We start from the raw sequence: 17,340 nt of genomic DNA, 5'->3' as shown, positions 1-17,340 counted from the left end.
CCTCTCCCTCCCCTCTCCCTTGTCCCTCTCCCCCTCTCCCTCTCCCTCTCCCTCCCTCTCCTTCATCCCTCTCCCTTGTCCCTCTCCCCCTCTCCCTCTCCCTCTCCCTCCCCTCCCCCCTCTCCCTCCCCCTCCCCCCTTCCCTCTCCCTCTCCCTCCCTCTCCTTCATCCCTCTCCCTTGTCCCTCTCCCCCCTTCCCTCTCCCTCTCCCTCCCCCCTTCCCTCTCCCTCTCCCTCCCCCCTTTCCTCTCCCTCTCCCTCCCTCTCCTTCATCCCTCTCCCTTGTCCCTCTCCCCCCTCCCTCTCCCTCTCTATCCCCTCCCCCTCCCCCTCCCTCTCCCCCGGACCTGAGATAACTGTCCACATAGTTCCTGGCCAGAGAGTAGAAACATCTACCGCCACGGGGCAGGGCCCTAGCAGGGCGATTTAGCAGCTGTGCGGTGATGCAGACAGCTCGTGCTCCGCTCCCTGTAGCGGTTCAGTGAGAACAACACGTCACCGAGGGTTCTGGAGCAGAGAGGAGCCCAACAAGCTGCGGGCAGGGCCAGCGAGAGGAACTGGACCGATCGGTCCCTCGTTGCCCCTGCAGTGTCCCCCTGCAGCAGCTCAGGCGCTGTCAGCGCAGCGGACTCACTCTGTTGCCACAGGGGTGCCCTGAGCCACACCTGCACTGCGTGCAGTCCGGGGGGCTTCAGCCACGAGCCTGGGTCTTGCTCTTGAGATTCACACGAGAAAGGTGCAGAGTGCGAAGCAGGGCCTGCTGCGCTGACTGGCTGGTCTCCTGCTCTGCTCCACAGCTGCACGAGTACAAATCCTCATCGCATCGAATTTTCCGGTTGAACAACATCGCAAAAGCACTGAAGTTTTTGGAAGACAGCAATGTAAGTCCTCGTTCCCCGGCGCCTGCCTGCGACGTGGAGGGCAGGGTTTGATGGGTGCTGGTCTGGAGAGAAGCAGGGAAGGGGGCGTCAGCTTGCATGGAACGGGCATCTCAGTGCATCAGGGACCTTACCTGTCTGCACAGCCCACTCCTCAGGTCCCTCAGGGCGGAAGTCCCGTGGCCCGTCCTGGTCCTCAGATCTGTAGAACTGAACTGGGGTGTTCACTCTTTGCCCCTTTAAGTAAGTTTGCAATACACGTGTCAGAGTGGGCCACGGTCTCGTGGAGCTTAGAACACGGGAGAGCTCACGGAGGGTGAAGAGAGCCAGGAGGAAAATGATGGGGTCCTCCCTCTCCGCGGTGCTTGCTAGACTGAAGCGAGCCTTCCCTGCGTGTGGAACTCTGCGGGGAGGCCCACGAGGGCTGCATTTCAGGGCTCCCCTCGCACTGGCTTTCAGCGGTCAGTCTGGGTGACCAGCGCCAGCTCGCCTGGCACTTGCCCAGCACCGGCTCGTACAGTTAAGCATCGTGCAGGGCGATCCGCGTGGGGCTGTTTGTGGCCAGGCACAGAGCTGGCCTTGGCTCATCGAAACAGAGAGGGGAGCTGCTGGAAGGGTACTGAGCTCATGTGATGACTTGAAAGATTGGAGACTCAGGCGCAGATGGAACCCAGGGGTGCCAGGCGCCAGGACCACCGAAAGTGGCCTCCGGGCAGCCCCTCCCCTCGCCCCGCCTCCGGGCAGCCCTCCCCTCTTCCTCTGCCACCACTGCGTGTTCAGATTCCCCAGTCCTGGATGAGATGGTGGGGCCGGAAGCCTTTGGGGGACACAGGGGGCTCTGCCTCCCCATGAGGGGAGGCTCCTGGGGCGACAGCCACACAGCACATCACAGTTCAGAGCAGCACTGTCTGTCATGGCGGAAAGGTGCAAACAGCCCAAATGTCCATCACGGACAAATGCATGCCCCGTGGTGGTCTCTCCATACTGCATTCTGTTTTGGGTGGTAAAACAGTGAAGGGGCTGGCATTGTGATATAACAGGTAAAGCCACCGGTTCCAGTCCTGGCTGCTTCACTTCTGATCCGGCTCCCTGCGGATGCACCTGGGGAGAGCAGTGGAAGTGCTTGGGCCCCTGCCACCCACGAGGGAGACCTGGAAGGAGCTCCTGGCTCCTGGCGTTGGCCTGGCCCAGCCTCAGCCATTGCAGCCATCTAGGGAGTGAACCAGCAGATGAAAGATCTCTGTCCCTCTCTCTCTCTCTGACTTTCAAATAAATAAGTAAACCTTTAAAAGCAACAAAAGCATGAAGCCGATACCGGCCACACCGTAATGAACCATGGGAACCTCATGCGAAGGGAAAGGAGACACAGAGGAGCCCTGGTTGCCTGAGTCCACAGGGGGAGGCGTCCCGGACGGGACCATCTGGAAAGACAGCCAGGAGATGTGGCGCTGGCTGGGGCTGGGGAGATGGGGGAGTAGGGCTCGTAGATGAAAGGGGCAGGCTCTCCTCTGGAGCCGGTGGAGATGTTGCAAGGGCGGCTGTGCTGAGGTGCGTCTGTGTGAATGCGCTCACTGCGTGGCCTTGTGTACGTGAGACGGTGGATTGGATGCAGTGTCTGCTCCATCTCAGTAAAGCTGCCTATGAAGGAAGCGTGTCTCATCGCACGTTCGTCGATGTTTGCAGTCCTGGCCTCCCTCCTCGCTTCCAGGAGCTGCGAGAAAACAGCCTGGCCTCTCTGAGCCTCGCTTTCTGCATCTGTAAAACAGACGTGATGTGAACGAGCCCGGGCTGGCTCGGGGGCCGGGAGTCACGGAGGAGTGAATGTATCGCCACGTGGGCCCTGCGGGGCTCCCTTGGCTCCAGCTCCCCTGCGACAGCCACGCGCTGGGCGGTGCTCACGCCCGCTGCTCTGGGACTGGGCGTTCCCGTGGCTCTAGGCAGCGTCTGCGGTAATGTGGGAGGGACCCTTGCAGACTGAGCAGGGTACCCAGGATACCAGTTCCTCTTGCCGCCACCTCATTCACCCGGAAGCCTCCCCTGCTCCACTGGCTGCCCGCAGCCATGAGTCCGATGTGGAGGAAGAAGTCTCCCCCGTGTCGGTCCGCAGTGTTGCCCAGGTCGGTCGTGGGTTTGCTCCTTGGAGTCCCTTGAATCATGTTTACTGTCTTCCATGGCCCTGGAGCTGTGCTCAGAGCTAGGGACAAACAGCTGCATCAGAAATACTTCTGTGCCTTTGAGATGCTTGGCGGGGGGACGCCCCTGCCCCCGCCATGGACAGTGTGCTACGGGCCACCGCGGGTGCATGGGGAGGCCGTCGTAGCACTGCCAGCATCCTGCCTGGCCGCCGACCTGCCCGTCATGGGCCTGTGCCGTCTGAATTAGATTCTTGGCATCCTCCAGCGAAACAGACCTCGCCTAGATGTCTGCTCCGAGGAGCAGGCTGAGGAGTGGTGGTGTCGCCAGCCCTGCCGGAGAGGTCGGGTCAGACCCCCGCTCCAGGAGACAGGAGGGGGAGGAGAGAGGAGAGGCGGGGGGAGGGAGGAGAGTTTCAGGGTGAGGCACCCTCTTGGTTTTCTCTCTCCCGAGTCTCTGGGGCAGAATTTTGCTGCGTGGACGTGGAAACCTACCCTGGCTCACCTTGCTTCTCCTGTCTTCCCCCGAAGGTCGGCTCTTACCTCCGTCGAGGGCTGATCCGAAGCCACTGTGGCTACTATGTTTGCTGCCCAGCCCTTTCTGGTCTCAGCTCCTGGGTTTTCCTTGGCAGGAACAGAGCCTGGCCAAGGGCTGTGCTGCCCCCACCCGATGGCTGGGCCCCGCCCCCAGAGTCTCTGATTCGGTAGTGTGGGGGATCATTTGCATGCCCCAGGTAGGGCATTCCCCAAGGGCTTCCGCACTGGGGCCATCAGTGGGATCTTTTCCGACTTGTCCTAGCGCACTTTCTGCAGCGGTGCAGGTACCATCCACAGCCCCTGCTTGTCCCAGGGATGTGTGAAATCTGGGGTCCATGGTGTTACTGTTGCCTCCATACAGCCTCCCTGGACATGCACAAGCTCCTTGGAAAGGAGGCTGACACTTTGTAGCGGTGTGGCTCTCCTGTGTGACATTACCCTCTCCGGTCCGCCTAGCCCGTAGGGGTAGTTAGGATCCTTCTGAGGATACACGGCCTGCCTGTGGGAAGTGCATTCTTGCTGGCGGGGGTCCCTGGGAGGTGGCCTTGCGCGCTGCCGGATGGCACAGCATGAGCCTGAGCAACAGGCTGGTGAGGGCACGGGGCAGAACCGCGTGCCAGTCCCCGGAAGCCGCTCTTTAAGTGCATGCCTTGCCTCTTTCCAGGTCAAACTGGTTAGCATCGACGCAGCAGAAATAGCGGACGGCAACCCATCTCTGGTTCTCGGGCTGATATGGAACATCATCCTCTTCTTCCAGGTAAAATCGTTTGCTCCGTGCGTGCACGGGCAGGAGGCAGAGCCTGCTTGTCGCACGCAGAGGGCAGGGGGTCCGGGTGCTGGGCCACAGTGACGCTCGGTTCCCGGCACACTGGATCTGTTCTGTTCTGGGAAAAAGAACCGTGGGAATTTGGCTGCCAAACCACTTGAGTCCCTGGGACTTTCCAAGCGGAGGGAGCTGTGTTCTCTAGAAGGAAAGATCCTCCCCCTAAGACCTGAGGAGTTAAATAAGATTTTGTTCTCAATTGGGGCAATATTTCCGGCCAGAACTTGAACTTGGTAGAGTTCCTCTCCTGACAGCAGTGCAGGGAGCGGATTCAAGACGCCCCTGGAGGAGGAAGGTGCGCTGGGCACGGCTGCCACATTCCACCCTGGCAGCCTCAGCCAGACTTGGAAACGCGGGTTCGGCGGACGAGGGGCCGCACCGTGGCTGGGTTCTGACTTGGAGCACACGCCCCAGTCCGTGTCTCCGACCAGGAGGGACGAGCCAACATCGTCCTCTGAAACCCACCCTCTTGTGAGGTAGAAAGTTGTGGTTCCTTCTTTAATTGTCTTCCTGAGAGCGAAAATTCAGGTCCACGCAGGACTGGTTGCTGGGGCTCTGGGCTCCACACTAGCATGCAAGGGGCACTAGCCCAGAGATCTGAGACCGCGGATCCCATAGTGGCTGAGCCGTGAACTCAGAGGGGCGCTCTCTGAGCCTCAGCTTTCACATCTGTGAAATGGACACCTAATGCGGGGTGAGCTCCAGGAGAAGCCAGGTGCGCAAGCCCTCTGTCCCCTGCGCTGGGTTCTGTGTGCACTTCAGGTTCTGCTGCCTGTTAATGAACTTCCCCAGAGAAGCTGGAAACGTCTTGAGGACATCTTAACAGTGAAGGCCTTTGCCGTAGTCTGTTGGTTGCTATAGCAGAATGCCCGAGATCTGGGAAGAACAGGGCCTCGTGGTCCGGAGGCTGGAAGGCCTGAGCACGGTGCTGGTATCCAGTGAGGGCCCTGCGCTGGGTCCCAGCTTGGCAGAGGGCAGCACATGGCGAGACAGACAGTGCACCAGGTCGTGTCAGTCTCTGCTTCTGACGGAGCCACCCCTGCTGTCACACGGGCCCCACCCCTGTGGCCGCATCCGACTCTGCCCGCCAGAGCCCCCTCCCCCCAAGATGCCAAATGCAGATGGATTTGCCGATGATGTTTCTGGCACGTGACCTGGGGACACATCCTGACCCTGCCCCCTTAAATCCACAGTAGATTTGCATTCATTTTCTACCCAGATTCTTTGCCGTGCCACAGGCCCCACCCTCGTGACCCTCTGGGATCTCAGGCGAGTCAGTCCCATGTTGAAGCACTCTGGGGTGCAGGCCATGGTCAGGGTGTGAGCTCCCAGCAGACAGTAGCCTTAGGTGGGGCCGGGGAGTGGGGAAGGGCTCCTGGGGGAAGTGGTCCCACAGCTGGGTGTTGAGGGATGAGTAGGAGTGTGCCACCACCAGTGCCGCTCAAACTTCCCACACGGAAGTTGCCCGGAGGGGTGCTGAAATGCAGGCTCTGGTCCCGCAGGCAGGCCTGGGGTGGGCCCTGGGCTTCTGGGCTTCTCACAAGCGCCCCTCCGGTAGGGGTTCAAGGGTGGAGGCAGGCGGTAGCGGGACTGGGATGAGCAGAGGCAGTGGGGTTTGAAGGAGCGTGATGCATTCTAGAATCCTCACTGCACAGAGGGAAGGGGGCAGGAGGCGGGGCCAGGAAGTCACGTGAGCCGCCGCTGGCCGGAGCTGGGGCTACTCCGGGAGGAGGCGGTCTGCGCCGTAGCTGGGCACCACAGGCGGCACAGGCGCTCAGGCCAGCCCTGTTCCTGATGCTGCCATCAGCAAGGGCTTCTCCCTGGGAGGAGGACTTCCGGTCCCCCCGCCCGGGGTGCACGTGGCCCGGTCAGACCAGGGACTGCTGTGGGGAGGGCCAGAGCGGCACCGGGCTCTGAGCCCTGGCTTTCCTTGCAGATCAAGGAGCTCACGGGCAACCTCAGCAGGAACTCTGCGTCCTCCAGCCTGTCTCCCGGCTCCGGGAGCACGGATTCCGACTCCTCCTTCCCCCCCACACCCACCACGGAGAGGAGCGTGGCAACGTCTGTGAAAGACCAGAGGAAAGCCATCAAGACCCTGCTGGCCTGGGTGCAGAGGAAGACCCGGAAGTGAGCGGCAGCCCCCACCCTGGCCCCAGCCCGCGTTCCCTGCTGTCTCAGGCCCGGGGGTGGGGGGGTGAGGGTGGGGTGGGGGTGCTCTCCAGCCTGGGGGTGGCAGAGAAAAGGGAGCGGGCGTTGTTGAAGGCACCCAGCACGCATGGGTGTGGGGAGCAACTCGGACTAGACTAAGTTACTGGAATTAAGACTTATTCTATGCATCTGCTCTCCCACAATATGCCGCTGAGAAGGGAGAAACAGCTTTTACACAGCTGCCTCCAGTTCGACCAATAAACAGTAGGACCTACTCCTGATTGGAGGAGAGCAGCGTACTCGGCGTGTGGGTAGCAGAGTTGGGATTGGTGGAAGAGGACTATAAAGGAGGAGAGAGACAACATGCACCAGGAACATCTAAGGGGAACATCTATCTGAAGGAACACCTGTGCAGCCCCCGAGAGAGCCGGCCGGCGGTGTGCTGCTCCCCCGCGGAAGTGGGGAAAGTGGCAGGGGCCAACCCGGGAAGAACCAGCAGCAAACCCGGGGAGGGCCGAGCAGATGAAAGAACAGCGCAGGGTCCTGTGTCGTTCCTCCACGAAGACGGGGAGCGACACATGGGTCTGTGTTTTCATGCAGGCTCTCGGAGCTGGGCACACTGCAGTCGCCATTGTCACACACACGCACACACATGCACCCACACACCCACCCACACGTCTGCAGAAAGCTGCAAAGAGCATTTGAATGCAGAGCAGAGGGCCTTTCATGGAGTTCATCCATCGCCGACATGGCCGTGCCGCCTGGGCACGACTACCGTACACCGTTTGTCAGCTTCCAGGTGTGTGGCAGAGTCTGCCCTCACTTAAAGCCCAGTCATCCTGGGACCTGCTGGAGGTTCGTCTTCCCAGCATGAGACAGCAAAACTGGAGCTGAGTTCCAGCCCTCTGTTGGGTGGGCCCTGTGCCTGCTGGAGTGCTTTTGTTTTGTAAGATGTACCTATTTATTTGAAAGAGAGAGAGAGAGAGAGAAGAGGAGAGAGAAGAGAGAGAGAGAGAAGAGGAGAGAAAAGAGAGAGAGAGAGAGAAGAGGAGAGAGAAGAGAGAGAGAGGAGAGGAGAGAGAAGAGAGAGAGAGGAGAGGAGAGAGAGAGGAGAAGAGAGGAGAGGAGAGAGGGAGAGAGAGAGAGAGGAGAAGAGAGGAGAGGAGAGAGGGAGAGAGGGAGAGAGAGATGTACCATCCTCTGGTTCACCTGTTAGCTCCAGTTTGAGTCCCGGCTGCTCCACTTCTGATCCGGCTCCCTGCTAATGCTCCTGGGAAGGCAACAGAAGATGACCGAAGTGCTTGGGCCCCTGCGGCCCACATGGGAGACCTGGATGGAGTTTCAGGTTCCTGGCTTCGGCCTGGCTCGATCCTGGCTGTTGTGGCCATTTGGGAGGTGAACCAATGGGTGGAAGACCTCTGTCTCTATTTCCGTAGCTCTGCCTTTCAAATAAGCAGATCTTTAAGAAAAAACGTGTGGATAATTGCCCCTTTATACGATGGAACTTCAAAAAGGTCATGGAAAATGGAATGAAAAGGTGTTTGTTTTGGGGTAAAAATGTGGAAATCTGGGAAGTTTTTTCATAGTACACATTTCTGCGTAACTTCTAAGGACCCCTGGTGTCTGGAAACACAGGTCAGATTTGCTGCATGCATGGTGCCCTCCCTTCCCTCTGTTGGGAAGTGGGATTGGGAAGGCTCAGGGGCCGGGGCGTCTGTGCTTGGCCCGGTCAGCGGCGCCCAGCCCTGTGTGGAGGCCGGTGAGGCGGCTGCATTTGGACCTCGTGCCATGAACCCGGTTCTAACACGTGCTGTGAACCCGGTTCTAACGCACGCCGTGCGCCTCTGCTGCCCCTCAGGTATGGCGTGGCGGTGCAGGACTTCGCGGGCAGCTGGAGGAGCGGCATGGCTTTCCTGGCCATCATCAAGGCCATCGACCCCAGCCTGGTGGACATGAAGCAGGCGCTGGAGGACTCCGCTCGGGCAAACCTGGAGAAGGCGTTCAGCATCGCACACGAGGCCCTGCGCATCCCCAGGCTGCTGGACCCCGAAGGTAGCTGCCCTGCTCCCCCAGTCTTTGAGAGAAGTTCTACCGCAAGCGTGCACCTGCTGTTCCGGATAGGGAACTGGGGGCACACAGGGGACTCTAATGCAGGGTTTTTCTCTCTGTCAGATTCCCGTCCTCAGATCATGTGTGTTTCCCATGTTTTCTGTACAGCTAACTATATCCTTACATCATTGGTTTTCTTCAACGTCAATCTAATGGTCTCTTACTACGGTTACTTAACATTATAATACAGCATAGGAATTTTATCTGTTGCTATAATTCTTAGGCAGATGCCTATATAGGCTGCTCCACCTGGCATTTACTGGCGTTTACTCGGTAGTCCCTGGGTGCGCCTGGAAGAGTCCCTTTTATACGTAACACTGCGGCGAAGAGAGCAAAATGACAGTGTGGGTGCTCGGCTCTCTGTCCAGTTGCTTTCCACGTGGGGTGGGCTCGCGTGGGACTCCCTGCACAGGGTGTGGGGCTCCTGGTTCCCGGTACTCACTGGTGGGCCCAGCCAGGGGCTGGCTCTTCCCAGTGGACGGGACTGAACCAGCCAGGAAGGAGGGACAGAGTGTGGGGAGCGAGGTGCCGTGGGAACAGCTCCTCCGTCCCACGTGCCCGGTCCCCTCTCCACCGTGCGCTCCTCACGCGGAGAACACAGAGGAAACCCTCGGCGGTCTGTGGGCTCCGTCCTCGCGAAGCCCCTGCTGCCTTGGAAGCTCACCCCGGGTGCCCCTAACGCCTGTGCCTCTCTTCACAGACATCATGGTCGACCCGCCGGATGAGCAGTCCATCGTGACTTACGTGGCCCAGTTTCTGGAACGTTTCCCGGAGCTGGAAGTCGTATGTTTGTTTTCTTTACCTTTCATTCAGAGACGTGCGTTTCCTCCGCTGGCTGTTGGAGGAAGCGGGGCCCTGGCTGTGTGGGGCGACAGCCGTGAGGGTCAATCGGAGCTCCAGTCCCCGAATGTCGCCTTGCCACATCTTCACGTTGGCATTCTACGTAGCGTATGAACTCAAAGCAGGGTGGGGGTGGGGGCGGAAACGTAGACAGTCCCGCCTCTCACGGGCTCTTCCGTACCAGACTCTACCATGGTCGGAACAGGTGCACGCTGCCCCTGTGTGTCTGCTATTTGTTCCTTAGGTGCCGGTGGGTGGGACGCCATAGCAGGCTCCCAGCTTTTAGCGGAGTGTTTCAAATGCTCCGAGAGAGCGAGTGTTCGTGGGTAAGACTTCTTGTCTTCAGCATCTCAGACTGTGCTTGGCGACAGACATTTTTGGAGCCGCATGAGACCTTGGAGAGGTTGCCGTGGTGCATCTCCCGCCCTGCCTGGGCGCAGCCTGGAGCTGACGCTGATGACAGCAGCGACGCAAACAACGCCCTCATTTATCGCTTGCATCTGTGATGCGTGCACACCTGGTGCTGTCTCGGGGATGCGGGTTCTTGGCCTTGGACGCCTTGCTGTAATGGGGAGAGCGGTCAGGGGTCAGCAGATGCATGATCATTTCAGGTGTCCTGAGTGTGTGCTCATCAGAGCAGCTGTTTTAGCTGGAGGCTGCTCAGGTTGTCCCCAGCAGTGCAGGCTGGCTCAGCGTCATCGGCCTCCTGTTACCCATGAGGCTTTGCCGGCTCAGAGAGGCTCAGAAACCTCCCCAGGGTCACACAGATGCCAAGTGCAGAGCCAGGATTGGCCCCAGCGTCTATGATTCCGAAGTTCAAGCTTTTAGGCCCCTACAATGGACAGCTGGGATCTGGGATCCACTTTGTATAGGAGATCCAGGCAGGGTTCTGGTGCTTGGGTTCCCGCTGGTACTGATCTGTGTGTGTGTTTCCTGTCTGTCTGTACGCCACCCGACACTGCCCCGGGGGCTTTGGAAGCAGGAATGCCTAGGCTGTGTGAGCTCAGGCTGGTTTCTTAACCTCTCTGACACCTGGTACAGATGTTCTAACACACACTTCCTGTTTCAGGGCCGTGTGAAGGGTGAGTGTGTACACGAAGTCCCCAGGGCTGTGTGGGGCACAAGAGTTGATGTGGTGCTGGTTGGCAATTCCTCTGCAATTCAGTTGCCCTGACCCCTTGCTGAATTCCGAAACGCGGGGCACCGGGGCTTTTAATTAGCCCTGACGCTTTCTCTGTAGGCGTGAGCCACTCACGTCCCTAAGGGAATGCAGATCAGCGCTCCCCACATGCGGGACGCCCAGGGAGCTGGCCCTGCGCAATTCAGCCGAAGGAGCACCTGTGAGCCTGCAGAGCCCTGGCCACGGGCACGTGTCTGCCTCGCTGTGTGGTCCCGCATACGGGTTCTCCGGTAAATGTGTCACATGCCCTTGACAAGGGTGTGTCTTGTGCAGCCGAAGATTGCCACTCCGTAATGTGCTGCCAGCCTGTCACTGGGATCCTAATGGCCTGTAGACCGGTTGATTGATAAGTGATTGTTCTGCTCTATCAGTTAGCAGAGGAGAGAAATATTTTTAAATATCCAACTGTGATTTGGATCTGTGGATGTATTGCTCCTCTTAGTTCTGGTTTTGCTTTGCACATGCTGTGCTGGGCTGTTAAGTGCATAGGTGTTTAGGGTTGTATTTTCCCGATGACTGGATCATTTTGTGTTAATGAAGTTTGTCATATATTTTAATCCCCTCAACTTTATTATTTTTGCTTTAGACAGTCAGAAGACTCTTTTTTTATAAAGCTTTGAAATGGTCTTTTCTGGTAGCTGTATATTTACCATGTGGACACTGATCCAGGCTTCTCTAACGATCACCTGTCCTTCAGCCGGAAGCACTGCCCGCGTCTCCTAGGGGTTGGCTACTGCTTGTTCTAGCGCCTTTGCGGATTCCAGCCCTGGGGCCGCTTTACCGACTGCTTCCTCTCTTGATGTGGGGTTCCGTTCCCCTGATGCTTCACATTTGAATTCACTCTGCCAGGCCTGGCGTGCAGAATCACAGTAGAGATTGAGCTCAGTGAGTTGTTTGTGCCTTAGAACATGTGGTCCTGCCCCAGACAAGCACCGAGGAGGGGGGCTGCTCATTGTGGTCACTTCAGGAGTGGACGGGAGCTGTGCTGTGCTCTTACTGAGTCTCGGCTCTCTGGTTTCTGCTGTTTGGAGCAGGGGGTCAGTCTTGCATCTGAAGGCAGGCACCCACACAGTACCACCAAGGTCATTCCCAGTGCATCTGAAGGCAGGCACCCACGCCGTACCACCAAGGTCCTTCGGTGCTTTTCAGCCCTGCCCTCAGCTGAGCCCTGCACGGCTGTGGGGAACTGTGTGGGAGAAGGAGCATGGGGGATGGGTATGGTTAGGAGCACTTTCAGCTTCAGGCTCTCACGGCAGCCCACGCAAGCAGGAAAGCTGTGGCTGGTCTCAGCTTATTACAAGGTGATGGCTGTTCTCCTGGCGTGGCCCGGCCCGGCCCGGCCCACAGGCACGGATCAGCTGAGTCTCTGTCATGGAAAGGCTCCTCCTGCCCGGAGCCAGCTTCCTGAGACCTCTTTGCTGCTGTGGTTTTTAAAGCCTCCCATGGGGGCCAGTGTTGCGGTGCGGCAGTAAGGACAACGCCGGCGACGCTGGCGTCCCTACGGGCAAGGGTTTGTGTCCCAGCTGCGCCACTTCCAGTCCAGCTCCCTGCTAATGGAGCAGAGGGTGACCCAAAAGTCTGGGCCCCTGCTACCCACGTGGGAGGCCCAGATGAATCTCCTGGCTCAGCCCTGGCCGTTGTGGGCATCTGAGGAGTGAACCAGCACATGGAGGATCTCTCGTGTCTCTCCTTCTCTCTCTCTGTAACTGACTTTCAAATAAATCTTTTTTAAAAATGGTATGAAGGTAATTCCAAAAGCTCTTGAAAATTGGAATTGAACGTTTATTTTGGTGCAAAAAAATGTTGAAGTCCATGTGTACAAGGAGTCTTCACAGAGTTCACAAGGGTGGCGTTGTGGGGCAGCCAGTTAAGCTCCCGCCGCCCCCAACACCAGCTCCCGTATTGGAGTGCGGCTCGAGTCCTGAGAGCTCGCTTTGGAGGAGCTCCCGGCTGACGTGCCTGGAAAGGCCTTCGACGGAGGCCCAGTGTCCATGTGGGAGACTCAGTGGAGCTCTGGGCTCCTGGCTTTGGCCTGATCCAGCCCGGGCTGATGCAGCCGTCTGGGGAGTGAACCAGCTCGCTCTCTATCCTCTGTCCCTCTGCCTTTTGGATAAATAAATCTTTAAACATAAAACCCAAAAGTTCATGAAAAATGTATATATCCTGGAAAATACTACCATGGATCTCAACATCTTTTGCATCAGAATGAATGTATCTTTTTTTTTTTTAAAGATTTATTTATTTATTTGAAAGTCAGAGTTACACAGAGAGAGGAGAGGCAGAGGGAGAGGGAGAGGGGGAGAGAGAGAGAGAGAGGTTTTCCATTAGATGGTTCACTCCCCAGATGGCTGCAATGGCCAGAGCCGTGCTGATCTGAAGCCAGGAGCCAGGAGCTTCTGGGTCTCCCAAGTAGGTGCAGGGGCCCAAGGACCTGGGTCATCTTCCACTGCCTTCCCAGGCCACAGCAGAGAGCTGGATAGGAAGTGGAGCAGCGGGGTCTCGAGCCAGTGCCCATAGGGGATGTTAGCACTGGATGTTAACCCACTGCGCTACAGCGCCAGCCCCAAAATGAATGTATCTTTTAACTTGATTTTTCCACAACCGTGTTGATGGGCCCTCATGTTTCGTGTTTCCATTTCGCCGATGCCTCCCCATGTCCGCAGAGTCCTCTGCCCCCATGTCCGTCCCGCGTGCCTTTCTCTGCCTCACGTGTGTTCTGAGGCACAGGCTGCACTGGACACTCTGCTAAAGTCACGCTGTCCCGTGTTTTTCTGCAGGAGGACTTCATGGAATCAGATAAAGAGATCCCCGTCGAATCCACCTTTGTCCGCATCAAAGAAACCCCTTCGGAACAGGAGAGCAAAATCTTGCTGGTGACGGAAAACGGGGAGTGCGCCTACTCCGTGAGCCACGACACCAGCCACCCGCCACCCGCCAAGGTCTTCGTCTGCGACTCGCCCGAGAGCGTGCAGGGCATGTGCCTGAGCGGCAGCCGCGTCCTGTCCGACAGCTCCTCCGACTTCATGCACCAGATCATCGACCAGGTCCTCCAGGGCAGCCCGGGGAAGACGGGCAGCACCGGCGAGCCGCCCCTGGAGTCTTCCATCTTAGCCACCAGGAAGGACGGCCGCAGGTCCAACTCACTGCCCATCAAGAAAACCGTCCACTTCGAGGCCGACGTGTACAAGGACGCCTCCTGCAGCAAGGACCCCTTCTACACTCAAGACCTGCGCTTCGAAGGGAGCCCGCGGACGGCGCAGGTCGGACAGGGGCCGGCAGCTGACGCCGCAGAGGACAAGGAGCTGCAGCACGAAGTCGCCAAGACCCCTGAGGCAGCCCCCAACGGGGTCCCCCGGGGTGTCCCTGCAGCTGCCGGGTCCCTCAGCAGCTCCCAGCCTCCCTCTCCCTGCGATGGCGCCGAGGAGAGCCCAGCCAGTCACAGAGAAGAAAGTCACCCTCCTCCGCCCCCCGCAGAAGACACCCTGATGGCCAGCTCCTTGGAGGTCAAGGTGAAGCTGCTGACCGTGGAGGCTATGGACAAAGACGAGTGTTTCGACAGCATACCGTTAAAAGCCTCGAAGTTTAGCAACAACCTGGTAGATTTTGCTTCCACCAGCCGAGCTGTCGGCGAGGTCCCTTCCCCTCGTGAGGAGACACCTGCTGAGGACGAGGGCTTTGAGGATCAGGATGAAAACTTTGTAGGTAAAAGGAGCGCCAAGTCCGCCCACAAAAAGCAGGAGTCCTCGGAATGCCAGGTGGAATCCAGCGAACATGAACTTCCCAGTGACGCGACACTGGAAGAGACAGCGGAGAGAAAGCCAGAGGTGTATGAAAAGGCCAAGAGGAAATCCACCTGCCGTCGTCGCCGCAGCCGTGGGGAGGGGGAGGAGGAGGAAGGCGAAGGCCTGCAGGGGCCTGGCGGGGAGCTTCCTTCCAACCCCACCAGCAGCAGCGTCAGCCTGGAGAGGCTCGGGAGTCCCGGCAAAGACGGCGTGGACTTCACACCCTCGCCACCGCTGTCCAAGGTCTCGGTCATTCCGCACGACCTCTTCTACTACCCGCACTACGAGGTGCCCCTGGCCGCGGTGTTGGAGGCGTACGTGGAGGGCACGGAGGACTTGAAGATGGAGGAGACGGATCTGGGCGAGCAGGAGGGGGGCTGTTCGCACCCCCGGGAGGAGGCCGACGCCTCCTGGAGCAGCTGCAGCTTCTCAGGGCCAGGCGAGGGCCTCCCGCGGGCCAGCGACCTGGAGCCGGCTCCCAACAAGGCTGCCACCCCGGCTTCAGATCCTGCCCCTCCTGACCCCCGCGAGGACTGCCAGCCGAGGCAGACTGAAGAGAGTGACCCTGTGGAGAGCCCGCAGGTACTGGTGGGAGGTTGGGGGACCAGGGCGGTTCTGTGCTTCTCCCCCAGGAGCATTGGGGGGTGGCCGCTTGGCTCACGGGCATCCCAGGGGGCAGGACTCAGGAAGCGTCCCCTGGAGCCTCGTCCAGGGCAGGCTCAGCACCAGCTGAAACCTCGTGCCCTGGGCCCCTCCCTGGCCTCACCGCTTCCTGCCCTGGTCACAGGGCTGCGTGAGGGCCAGGCAAGGTCGTGTGTAAGGACCCAGCAGGGGAAGGGCAGTAATGATTTTCAAAGCAGTCACCGGGCCCGGGGGTCTGGCCTGGCAGGTAAGGCGCCACTCAGAATGGCCACGGCCCACTCCAAAGTGTCTGAGGCCCACGCCTGCCTCCAGCTTCCCATCCCAGCGCCCTGCTGACGCTCACTCTGAGCCTGGGCAGTGGGCCACACGCTTGTCTGTCTGCTCCTTTCCCCGCACCCAGCAGCTCCAGGAGTGAGAAGAGAGCAGGTGTAAGGGGCCCAGGGCTGCTGCCACCAGGGAGCGGGGAGGAGGGAGAGAGGTGAGGAGAAGTGGGCTTTCCTGCCCATGCCTGGTTACCCGGCTCTCCCACTGCAGCCCCGGGAATCCAGGGGGTGGATCCCAAACCACACGGGCTGTGCACCTGCTGGACACAGCTCTGGACAGAACCTGGGTGTGGCCCCTTGGGTGACTCGGCTGCTCACCCAGTCCAGCCCACAGAGAGATGGCTGCTCCCCAGACACAGGCCCCATCCGACCACCGCCCTTCTCCAGGCTGCAGGTGGAGTCTGATTCCTAAGCATGATCTTCTAGATTCTTCCTCCCTCTGACCTGGCTGCCCACCCCTCTGTGTCCTGCTCCCTCCAAGCCCCCTCCTCCCTGGCTCCCAGAAACCCCACACTTGTCCTGTGCCTGTAGTTAAACTGGGCTGGTCCTGCCACCTGGAACGCCCTTCCCCACCCTTTACTTGGGAATCCGTTCTTCACTCTGCAGAGCCCAAAGCAAAGACACCTCCTCCAGGGAGCCTTCCCAGCTCCTCCCAGGCGGAACTGCTGCTCCCTCACCTATAGCCAATCATAGTTTTGACAGGTGAACCCTCAAGTGCTTTTGTTTTTCACTCCCAGGGGAGAGAGTGTCATTGTGATTTTGGACCCTAGAGCTCAGCACAGGGCCTGCCACTGCAGGGGTGAGAGGCGTGTTGTAGGCTGGTTTGGGGGTGCAAGGTAAGTGGAGCCCAGAGGTACAGGCACAGCTCTGGCTGTAGCAGTGGAGGGCCAAGGTCACGGGGAGCTCACAGGTTCATGGGAGGAAGGAGAAAGCCTCACCCCTGGGAGGGGCCGCAGGACACTCGGGATTGGCGTGGCTCTGTCCCGGCCAGGGGAGGAGCTGCCCGGGCAGCAGAGGAGCAGAATTCTCAAGCCCGAGAGCACACCTGGCAGGAGCGGCGGCTGCAAGGGCAGGGCAGCTGCTGCCTGTTCTCTGGGTGGGACTGAGGGAGAGGAGGGCCGGGTGGCTCCGCTGGGGGCCCACCTGCCACCTCCCATCCCCCACAAGAGGAACTGGTCCCTGCCCCCCACCCTACCCCACCCACAGGCTGCCTGCTGACTTCTCCCCTGCCTGCTCTTCTTCCTGGAGAGACCCTAAAAAGCCGGCAGGGTAGAGGCGTCCTTCCGTGAGATGAGCCTTTGCTGTCCTCACCAGGGAGGGGTGCAGGACAGGGCCACGGTTCCTTGCTTATGGGCCAGAAACAGGAAAGAGGACGGAGCGCGTGTGGGGAGGCAGCCCGAGTCATACCCCTGCCTCTCTGGGTCCCTGACACGACCGATGGACTCGCAGACGTGGCCATCGTTCTTCCATGCCCTGTGTCCAGTAGTTGGCACAGGCGCTGGAGCGCCTGCACACGGACAGGTGGCTCGAGGCAGGAGACGGCGAACGGAATCCTCACGGCCAGAGCTCGGGCAGACAGCCGTGTACCTCCACCACTGGGCCTCGCGTTCCCCAGCCAGATGGGAGGGAGAGCGTCGCGCCGGCACCACTCGGCCCTTGTCCATGGCCCCTGGTGCTCACCTGTGCGGTCAGCATCGTCCCCTCCCCCTCACCGACCTTGCACTTGGCTCCTGAGAGCAGGTGATGTCCAGGGGGAGACAGAAAGGGGCATTTCTCTGACTCCTGGCCCTCCTTTAAAAAAAGGAAAATTAGTTTCCCAGTTGGAGGGACTTGAAAACCGCAAGTGTTTCTCATATTTTTTTTCTAAAAAGGTCTCCTCATTGGCCCTTTCAGAAAAGGTGAATCTTGCTTGATGATGGGGGAGGGGCGCAGGCTTGAGTTCCTG

At 59.2% G+C, this 17,340-nt stretch overlaps 1 protein-coding gene across 15 annotated transcripts in view; it reads left to right on the top strand.

The window, feature by feature from the left end:
- CLMN (calmin) overlaps positions 1-17,340 on the top strand; it is a 102,191-nt gene that overhangs the window by 68,673 nt on the left and 16,178 nt on the right. For 14 of the 15 annotated variants that reach the window (XR_011385034.1, XR_011385037.1, XR_011385033.1 and 11 more), the window contains exons 4-9: positions 799-882; positions 4,213-4,305; positions 6,308-6,498; positions 8,378-8,571; positions 9,329-9,411; positions 13,426-15,012. Coding sequence is in view for 9 of the 15 variants with exons in the window: in XM_070065581.1 (XP_069921682.1) it covers positions 799-882; positions 4,213-4,305; positions 6,308-6,498; positions 8,378-8,571; positions 9,329-9,411; positions 13,426-15,012 (2,232 nt within the window). In the remaining 6 variants the exon portion in view is untranslated. Of the gene's footprint in view, positions 1-798; positions 883-4,212; positions 4,306-6,307; positions 6,499-8,377; positions 8,572-9,328; positions 9,412-13,425; positions 15,013-16,132; positions 16,232-17,340 lie in introns of all 15 variants that reach the window. The other variant, XR_011385039.1, reaches the window with a different exon arrangement.

This window comes from Oryctolagus cuniculus, chromosome 20, assembly GCF_964237555.1.
Source record: "Oryctolagus cuniculus chromosome 20, mOryCun1.1, whole genome shotgun sequence".
Taxonomy (NCBI): domain Eukaryota; kingdom Metazoa; phylum Chordata; class Mammalia; order Lagomorpha; family Leporidae; genus Oryctolagus; species Oryctolagus cuniculus.
This window is presented reverse-complemented; position numbering and strand designations above follow the sequence as displayed.